This window comes from Pseudorasbora parva, chromosome 7 (genome assembly GCF_024679245.1).
Source record: "Pseudorasbora parva isolate DD20220531a chromosome 7, ASM2467924v1, whole genome shotgun sequence".
Lineage (NCBI taxonomy): Eukaryota > Metazoa > Chordata > Actinopteri > Cypriniformes > Gobionidae > Pseudorasbora > Pseudorasbora parva.
Window position 1 is genome coordinate 44478638 of NC_090178.1, and position 10587 is coordinate 44489224.

The 10587-nt window shown below is 37.5% G+C and overlaps 2 protein-coding genes across 4 annotated transcripts in view; one reads left to right on the forward strand and one right to left on the reverse strand.

Annotated features, from left to right (window-relative positions):
• The window catches only part of ibtk (inhibitor of Bruton agammaglobulinemia tyrosine kinase), a 48802-nt gene extending 46862 nt beyond the window's left edge, over positions 1-1940 (reverse strand). For both annotated transcript variants that reach the window (XM_067449316.1, XM_067449315.1), the window contains exon 1: positions 1783-1940. The gene's annotated coding sequence lies outside the window, so the exon portion shown is untranslated. The remainder of the gene's footprint in view (positions 1-1782) is intronic.
• Positions 1941-4744: 2804 nt separating this feature from the next.
• On the forward strand, positions 4745-7407 carry tpbg (trophoblast glycoprotein). Of its 2 annotated transcripts, XR_010906496.1 has the most exons (3): positions 4745-4876; positions 4951-6594; positions 7123-7407. XR_010906496.1 is itself a non-coding variant. In XM_067449317.1 (2 exons), exon 2 carries the CDS (start codon positions 5232-5234, stop codon positions 6369-6371), a length of 1140 nt encoding a protein of 379 aa, XP_067305418.1. In that variant the 5' UTR covers positions 4745-4876; positions 4951-5231; the 3' UTR covers positions 6372-7098. The 2 variants fall into 2 exon arrangements, 1 of the variants encoding a protein (XP_067305418.1); XM_067449317.1 differs by lacking the exon at positions 7123-7407 and having other exon boundaries at positions 4951-7098.
• The last annotated feature ends 3180 nt before the right edge of the window (positions 7408-10587 follow it).

Genomic DNA, 10587 nt, shown 5'->3' on the forward strand with positions numbered 1-10587 from the left:
AGTCGCCGCCATGTTTTAGGTCACGCTCATGAGCGTACAATGATAACAAATACGAATCACTAGAGAAAAAACGACTGTATTCGCGTTATTTAAGAACTGCTTGCACTCACTTGGAATGAATGTACTAATATTTGAATCTCTTGCGTACATGAGCACTCAGTCGTAATGCCAGGACATTGCACATATTCATCTTATTTCATACAATCAGAAATCATACGGCCGTCTATCGCACCACACACAGGACTACACATTGATTTCCCTTTCGCAGTTTTTTTTTTATATAGCCAAACGAAAAGGTCTGTATCTGATATTTAAAATAATATTGCTTGATCTCAGCCATTGGGTTATTTGTTTAATCAACATATATCATATGGCAATTCCATAGCGTAACGTAGCCTAATCATAAGGGATAACATGAGAGTATGTTAGCAACTTTAGCCTAAGTTACAGTACTAAACAGCTTTACTGGACATAAAAGGTGCAAGTACAAGAGTCCTTATACTGAGAGAAGCAATGAAGAATTTCCAGATGTGTTTACATTATTTATAGCGTAACGTTACGCATGCGGTTCAGAAATCATAAATCTGTAATATATCGGTTGTGAATAATAAATAAATAAACACAAATTAGAAAAGACACATTTTGGAGAAGCTGTTTATTTTCATTGAGGTTTACTTTCACCTTCACCTGTTGTTTCCAAGCTGGTAAACTGACAAATTGCACGTCATTTGAGGGTTTTTAACCCCACGCAGTTCACGAGAGTGGCTATAGCAGTCCATAACACAGCAAGCGTACACCATTAGAATGTGTTTTTAACTATCTAACACAAGTTTTTACGTCTACCTTCACTACTACACATTCGCTATGTAGTGTCTGTGTCCTAAAGTCCACGAATGAGATCCAATGCGCTGTTTCCAGGAGGGAAAGCTAGACAATCACACTCCATTTGCGATTAGTTTTCCACTCCGGTCGTGAGTGCGATTATGGCAGTTAATGACACAACACGCGTTCACCATTATAACTGTTTTTAGCTGAATTAGTTCTACTTTTAGAACTAAAAGCGTCAATTTCCTATACAACACAGTACCGACAGCGGCCTCCGTGACCTAAAGTCCCAAAATGCATTGCGTTGCTTACGTCACGATCCCAGACTCTATTACACACTGCACCTTTAATATTAGGTCTGTTCTTAAATAGATAGTAGTAAGTAAATTAATGACAAAATAATGAGTGACCTTGACAAACCAAAAATGTTAAATCTGTAACATTTTTACTACTAAATATAATAAAAAGTACTAGTTGTAGAAACAGCCCAGCATTATCAAGAGCCACACTTGGGCAGAGCAGTTTGACACCTTCCAAATCCATCAGCTAAATATGGCCTCAGCCTTCAGTCTAAATATCCGTTTCTGGATATTCAATGGTAGCTTTGTGATCGTATATAGAAGAAAATAAATACTTGTAAAACTCCGATAGTTGAGAAAATACGCCAGTTGAACCCGTTTGTTTACATTTGAAGCCGCAACCTCTCACTCACTCCATGTAATGTCAGTCAGGGACAATCAAGCTACACACTCATCATGCTTCAATGTTTGGCGAAAACAAATAACGCATTACAGCACGAACAGGTCGTGTATATCAATAATAGGTGACATGAAATCCGTCACGAAGTCTGTCTTGAGTCACTGACACATCATCATCATTTTATGAACCATATTGGGCTGAACTATGTACTGAAAGACTGCCAGATTAAAAGACAACGCACTAATATCTCTCACTCACCTGACGCTAGTTGAAAGAAAAGGCCATGTTTGTGTTTTCCCCTATGCGACAGATCCACAGAAACATTTTTAAAGGAAAGATTGGTGTTTTGTAGATATGTTGCAGCAGAGTCGGTTAAGACCTAGAGGTGTGGAGGCACGCAAGAGTAAACCGAATTCTGATTGGCCCATTAGACATGTATCCTTATATTTCATTGGGCAATTCATCTTGCAGCTTTGTATCGTTATTTGTGATTGGACAGATCTGCGTGAAAATGACTTAACAATCTATAACGAGTCTTGCGCTTGTGACACAATTTTTAATGGAGGCTCTCAAGTTATTTATGATTTGCATCCATGGCTTGTTAGACGGACTCCACTTGCAAGTGACATAACTAGTTGGCAAGGGAGTCCCCTCGTTTGCGTCAGCGCTGTGGGGGCGGGGCTTAGGGGCATACCTTCCACATGCGTCACATGACTTTATATATATTACGTCAACCAGGAAAATAATAGCGTTTTTTTTAAAAAGATAATTGGAATGCATTTTTTAAGAAGGAAATCTTTTTAATTCTGCCTTGCATGAATAATTGTGTAAAATTAGTTATTATTAAATTACATGTAGGCCTATTTATTTTATCATTTTTTTTAGCTATATTGTTGAAATTAAAGTGTGTACCTCTTCTGTACTGACTTATTAAACACATATAGTACCCCGCCCTTGTATTTCTGCTGCAGTTTTTATTGACTGAATCAAACCTTAGTTTAGGTGAATTCAGGTTGATTAGGACACATTTTCCAAGTCATCTTAATAGCAAAGAGTAGCCTGACGTGGTCATACTCAATTCTAGTCAGAATATGAGTCTGAAACTGCTACATTGGGCTGTGATTATGGGGCGTGTTTCAACCGAACCAGGAAAGACCTCAATTGGATAGACCTACAACCAATTAGGGCAGCGAAGCGACGTCAACAGAGCTCAACCGCACTTTGTTGCCAAGTCCACATTTTTTTCCACTGGTTGTTTTCTATGTCCGCGGGTTGAAGCGACTATAATTTGATATATAGACCCATAAGTGCGAATTTTAGCAGGCAACCTTGCCAAAATAACACACATTTTACCCCCCAAACACCTTTTTTTTTTTCGGAGAACCCCCCGAGAAGCTATTGTTTAGGGCTAGTTGGCGGGTTTTGTTGTAAAAACTTGGCAACCCTGTCTGCACGCACGCTGAAATAAACGATTTTTGCCGGTATTGTAAAAAATAAATAAAAGAATTTAATGATGAGTAGGCTACTTACCCAAACATGATCATAATTTTTGAGAGAAATGGTGAAGGTGAATGCATATACAAACAAGCTCTCCGTTTAGGATTTGAACAAATATAACCCAAGCCCCTTTGATGACGTGGATGGTTACGTTACGCCGCATTCACACGGGGCGTAGGCGTTAACGCTTCCCATTTACTTTGAATGGGTGACATCATCCGTTGCCGAACTGAATTGTGGGTTCCGTCGCGGTGCTTCACTCGCGTTGCAAGCGGCAGAAGTTGAAGAATTCTCAACTTTTCAAGCGCCAGCGCAGGCGTCATCCAATCAGATCGCCGTATGCAAATATCCTACAGCAGACGCTAGCCAATTGCGTTCATTACTGCTCCGTTGGTCCAAGCGGCAAGTTAATGTGATTGGCTGTTGTCACTATGACGATCGCGTCAGCACCCAGCTTCAGCCACGCCCTCCGTCAAGCATTAACGCCTACGCCCCCTGTGAATGCGGCGTTACTGTTGATAATCTGTCCATCATCGGTTAAAGCCTGCCCTGATGATTTCATTGGTCCGAACAGTTTCTGTTCGAAGATAATTACTCCTCTATGGAGCGAGGCCAGACCGAACTGCCCGACCTAAACATTTTGTGGGCGGGGCTAAGTTCGGCTGGCATCCAGGCTAAGCAAAGAGTGTCCAAACCCTGAATTCAATTCAATTAATGTTCTCCTGGGATTTTACATCAAAATGTGTTACTATTTGTTTATTTACCTGTACAATCTGAAAAATTGTATACTTTTTTATAGTATTATGTTTATTAATTAAAAAAACCATTGAACTCGAAGCCTATAGCCTTTAGTATTGACTTATCAGATAGTACCAGGTCATTATGGACCAATAGCCTACCTGGTGTTTATTTGTTGTGTCAAAATTAAATGTTATTTAAGTGAATGTACTTGTGTGGTTTTACATCAAATGTGTTACTATTAGTTTATTTACTTGTACAATCTAAAACATCATCATTCTTATACATTTTCGAAGCATTTATAGTACCTCTTTAGTACTGGCTTATCAATAGCTATAGCCTACCTTCCCGTTTTGGTCCAATACCTGGTGTTTATTTGTTGTATCAAATTTGTATGAAGTTATTTAAGTGAATGTACTTGTGTGCTTTTACATCAAATGTGTTTCTGTTAGTTTATTTAGCTACATGTACAAACTGAAACATCATCATTCTTATACTTTTTTTGTTTTGTTTTGTTTATTATGTTTATTTAAATATAATTGAACTCGAAGTGTTTATATATTTAGTACTGGCTTATTAATATTTTACATTTACATTTTCATTTATGCATTTAGCAGACGCTTACAACTGACTTACAACTGAGGAGTAGGAAGCGATAATATAGCCAGTACTGTATATTAATTTTGGTCCAGTACCAGTGTTTATATTTGTAATATTAATTATTTAAATTAATGTACTCAGTACCTGTTTATAATGTTTTATTACCCACAATATATATATATATATATATATATATATATATATATATATATATATATATATATATATATATATATATATATATATATATATATATATATATATATTTGTAGGCTACATTCCCCTGAAAGAATGTACCACTTATAAACTTCTCAAGCGTGTGTGGTCCTTGACACCCCCCACCCCCCCACCCCCACCCCCCTGTGCGCGTATAATGGTACAGTCCGGTGAACAGCGTGGATAATGTGGATTGAGGGAGCGGCGGGGGAGACTCATTTACAGCGCGAGCGAGCAGCGGGACAGTGGGATGTCCAGTCCCCACAACATTACTTGAGAAACACGGCAAAGACACGTTTAGGTTTGTGGCTCTACTATCTACTTTTTAGCTTATCAAGAAGACCTTTAATAACAAATCGGTATTGTTTTGCACAGGATTCGCTCGGGGGATTGGTTACTACTTCTGTTGAAACTCATGAAAAGAAACACATTTTTGGAACTTGGTAAAGAAGTGACGATATAAGAAGTACAAGAAATAAACGCATTGCTTTGTACTTCAACTGAGGAGTTAAGGAGCACAAACTGAATGAAAACAACGAAAGATGTGAGATTTTACTAGAAATGGCCGTTGGAAACGCGCGTGCCTGTTCTTTTGATCTTTGTGAGGAGAATTAACGTAAGTTACTTTCCCGCCGTTTGATTTATTTCGCTTCAAAATGTCCGATGTTGGATTATCGCGTTTGCTTCAATTCCAGAGGAGACAAAAGAGTGTGTGTAACCTGACTCTCTGTGTTTTACTCTTCCTGACGTGTTCCTGCTCCTCTTTATCTTTATGTCCTGCCCAATGCTCGTGTGAAAGCACAGTTGTGAACTGTGTTAGCCAAAACTTGAGCTCCATCCCACAGCCCCTTCCAGAAAACACCACCACACTTAACCTCAGTGGAAACAATATAACGAGTCTGAACAGTGATTCATTCCCCTGGCCTTTGGAACATTTAACAAGCCTTTATGTGTCTGGAAGCCGAGTGATGCACTTGGACTCAATAGTGTTTAAAAACTTGCCAAGTCTGCGTTTACTCGACCTAAGCAACAACATGATTTCAGAGGTTGAGGCTTTACCTCAAGACAACAAGATTGAGGTTTTAAACCTCGGCGGATCCTTATTCAATTACTCCTCCATAGATGTGTTTACAAATCTCTTCCAACACAGCCTATCTAAAGTTTCCCGTCTTGATTTGTCCAATAATGGCCTGATCTTCCTTCCAAATGGCATATTCACAAATTTGCCGGACCTAACTGTTTTGGATTTGAGGAACAACACCCTTGTTTCATTCGGGGATGGTACATTTGCAAATCAGGCACTTAAAGAGTTGGACTTAAGAGACAACGCGTTGAAAGTCCTGCCAAACGAGACCATGGACGAGCTCCGTTTGATCCCTGATTTGCGTGTCCGTCTCGCAGGAAACCCCTGGAGCTGTGATTGCGACATTGAGGAAACGTTGATTTGGCTGGAGAGACATGACTTTGTGGTGGACCGATTAAACTTGACCTGTTCTTACCCAACAGAACTGAAAAATGCCCCACTTTTACACCTAGAGCAATCACAGCTCCCATGCTGGAGAAACGCTGGTGATATAGACCGTGCTCTGGAGCCCTCTTATGCGTTTTTGGGGATGGTTCTTGCACTCATTGGGGTCATTTTCCTTCTGGTCCTTTACCTTAACAGGAAAGGGATCAAGAAGTGGATGTACAATATCCGTGATGCGTGCAGAGATCATATGGAGGGATACCATTACAGATACGAGATCAATTCAGACCCGCGGCTAGCCAACCTCAGTCTCAACTCCGATGTGTGACGAGACACGTTTGGAAAACTGGCTTGCACAACTGGCACGCAATGATCTGACTCTAGCTTTGCATGAATACATATAACTGTAAAGGTTTGCTGTGACATGCATTCTTTTCTGTCAGGTAGGACAGTAACTGGATTCTGCAAGGATCAACCCTGTTATGCTCGCCTTCATACATACTGGTGTATTGCTATTAATTGTCCAGTGGTGCATGAATCAAGAACATCAAGTACGTTAAGGATTAATTTCCCCCTTTTTTATACAATGGATGGGTTTGTTGTTTCTGATGAAATCGAAATTCTGATTACAGAGTAACTGGTCCTCTTGCACAATGTCTGAACTGTAATGTTTCATGTTATTTTTATAGGCGAGTTCTTTTCTTCTGCAAAAAAAAAAAAAAAAAATACTGCCATGCATGTATTTAAGTATTTTTTCATTGATATGAAATTATAGCAATATCCATTTTTTTATGATGGGTTATTTGGTTTTATATTTACATTTGTGGACTGGACATAGATCAACTCTTTTCTAGGGATTCTCTGTTGAATTAAAGGTCTCACACTGATCTTTTCTCTCCAGTCCAGTGATTTTTAGATTCAGAGAGGTGTGTAATGCTAATGAAACTTCATTATTACTACTACAAGATTGCATTATATGGTAAACTTATTAGGTCTTTCACCCAGTTTCACACTCGGGAAGACTGTATTACAAGTTGTTTTTTTAAAATATTTTTTTATATATAAATATATTCCTTCAGGCCGCGGGGATAGACCACAACAAAGCAGGAACTTACACCTACTCAAGGAGCTGAAGCTGCAAAGACTTGCATAACAATCAAAAACATCTGTTTGTGAGAGGCCTGCGGATCCTTGCGTAATCCTAAAATGACATTGGAGGCAATCCTGCCGCAGTAATCATGTCTAATCTTTTCCAAAAACAGAACTTATAGCCAGCATTTATTAGCTTGTTATTTGTGATGTTTATGCTTGTGAAGAAATGCACATGAGTTCGCATGAAATTAAAAAGGACTTCTTAATGCACATTGGGCATGTTTTTTATCTGGACAATTTTTATCAGTTTTAATAATTTTACCATCTCTGAAACTCTGAAAAAAATGTATTCAGCCAATATTACAAAACTGAAGCCCTTAGGGGATATAATGATCCGATGTGAAAAATAAATATGAGATGGGAGGTAAAGTTATATTTCAGTTGTTTCGGGTTCCCAGGGAAGCTTTGTGTTCACTCACAAAAGCACTGGAATCGTTTTTCCTCCCACTATTTTTTTACCGGGTGAGAAAGCACGAATGTTTCTCAGAACACAGAAGCATTGAAATGTAATTTTTCATCCCATCTAATTTTTTCTTTCATAAAAATCCCTCCTCAAAACCACTGCATTTCAGTCTTTCTCATTGAAAGTTCTTTAGCATTTCTGCTAATATGTTGGACTACAGAACTTGTGAATTTTCAAAAATAGAAACTGTCCATGGGAATATATGGGAATTTAAGGGAACAAACTGGACATTTCCCAATTACAGGAAATTTAAATGTAGTTAAAATCTTGCAGCATAATCTCGGTTAAAAAAATGCGAACACAATATTTGTTAATACATTTTTAAAGAGGCAAATTATCTTGTATTATTCACTTTTTGTATTGCCAGTGTGTGAACAGCTTGCAATGAAATAGAAAATTTTGGGGTTTAGTTCAACCCAAAATTTGAATTACTCCATGATTTACTCACCCTCAAAACATCCTGGATGTATATGACTTCTTTCAGACGAATACAATCAGTTAATATTAAAAAAATTACCATGACCGCCTTCTGTTTTCAATTTGCGCAGAAAGTGTAATGTCTGTTGCCGTTCAAACACTTACATTAACGTCCTAGTCACACGTCACACCAGCTATGCTTTTTTCCTAAGTAGAATCCGAAAGGCGGTCTAGGAGAAGCTAGATATTTTACTTTATAAAGTTTTAAATATGGATATTTTTCTTACACAGATGCATCACTTTACTTCAGAAGGCCTTTGTTAACCCCTCAGAGTTGGATTCGCTTTTTTGGGATTCAAATTCTGGGCGGCCATTATTATGCTTAGATTAGCCAGGAGATTTTTTTTAATATAACTGATTGTATTCGTCTGAAAGAAGAATGTCATATACAGGATGGATAGCTTAAGGGTAAGTAAATCATGGGGTAATTTTAATTTTTGAGTGAACGATCCCTTTATCCCTTTAAATAGTCTGTGACCAAAAAAAGCCCCAGATTGTTTCTAACTTGCTGCTATAGCCTTCATCTCAGAACTTACAGTGAAACCAAAAAATATTCTGACACCAGATATAATATTTTACTAGTGGGTGCAGGACACTAAAGTTAATTTATGAAAGTGAGGATAGCAAATTAAAGTAAACTGAGACATATACTCAAACATTCTTCATACAGTGACTACCAGTTAAATCGATAATTATTTGGGACCAAAATTATTCCGACACTTTGACCTGACCATGTTTTGCTGAAGTGTTTTTTTCTTTAGTAAGTAAGTAAGTAAAATGTATTTGCATAGCATTTTTCATAGATAAAAATCACAAAGTGCTCCACAACAAAAAGAGGAAATACACAGCATTATAGTTCTAGTCAAAATAACTAACAAAAACAATAAGTATGAAAATAAACAGTAATACACAAAAGACCAGCCAAACCACCCTACACTCTAGATAAAAGCCTCTTTAAATAGAAGAGTTTTCAACTGTGTTTTAAAATTTTCCACTGAGTCCAGGCAGCACAAGGAAGAAGGCAATGCATTCCACAGTCTAGGTGCCACAGCTTGAAATGAACGGTCCCCTCTTTAATTGCTAATGCGACCTTTTACGCCACAGACTGAACAAAATGAAGCATTGTTTGACCTAAATTGGTATTATCGGAGTGTGTATTAACAGCTGATTGATTGGAATTATTTACATACCTTTCTATCAAAGTCATTATCAAGAATAATTTGTTCTGATTAATAAGAAAAATGTTGTCATATTTTACTACCATTTTCTAATCTATAGCAAATCAGCTGTGATAATGTGAGAAAATGTTGCATGTGTCCGAGTACATTTTGGTTTGACTGTATTTCACCTATAGTTATACAGCCGACTCATCATCCAGATGATGCTGCACATTGGTGGTGTTTGGGGAGATCCCCCCCCCCCCCCCCGTGTAAAGCACTTTGAGTGCCTAGAAAAGCACTATATAAATGTAACAAATCATTAATATTACTTCTTTAGTCATTTAGCCAGCTGGTCCCAAGGTCAAAGTGTATAAAGTGTATTCAGCTCAGTTTCAGCAGTTATACAGCCAATAGTTCCCTAAAAGTACATGATAATACTGGATACAGTTTAAATAAAAACTTTTTTCATTTGTATTAGTTTGCATGCATGTCTGCTAATGACCAAACAAAATGTTTGTATATGATAAAGTTTGTATAAATAACCTCAAATTTCCAATGAATCCCTTTTAATTCCTGTAAATTCTCTAAAGTATCCAATTTAGATTATTCCCAAAATTCCCCATCTTAACTTCCCATGGAAAGTTTCCAGAAATGTTCCGCCCCTTTGCAACCCTAGCTGGAATAAAAATCTAACACTCAAGCATTAGTTGGTTAAATATGCTATGCAATAATGTTTGACACATACAAATACAACTGAAACTATGTAAACAGAACTACAAAATGTTAAAGATTATATGCCGTCGGTGTATGAGTGAATGTGAGGCAAGATGTAAGTGCTTTGGATGGCCATGGGTCTGTTAAAAGCGCTATGTAAAATGCAGTCCATTTAACATTTACAGATGATGTGATTTCAGTTGATAACACTGGTAGCAAAACTTGAGCTGAGTGCTATATGAGATAATTGTGGCCCACGCAAACAACAGCTCAAATAAACATTTCAGTTCTATTCAGCCTTGTGTGACTATACACATCATTTTACCCAAACAATTCTCTGCTATCTTTTATCATTGAATCATGACGATGAAAATGTCATTGTGATGACATGATGTTGTGTTTAATAACGCATTAATCCTTGTTTTGTATGAAGTGTTATAGTGATTTGCGTTTGAACCACATAGAGTGGTGCAGGTATGACGTTACTTTGTAGGTGAAAAAGTGTTTATAGGAAAGTTTCACTATATGAAAGTTTATGATACTTACACTTTTTTCCATCAAGATTATATAGATTAACA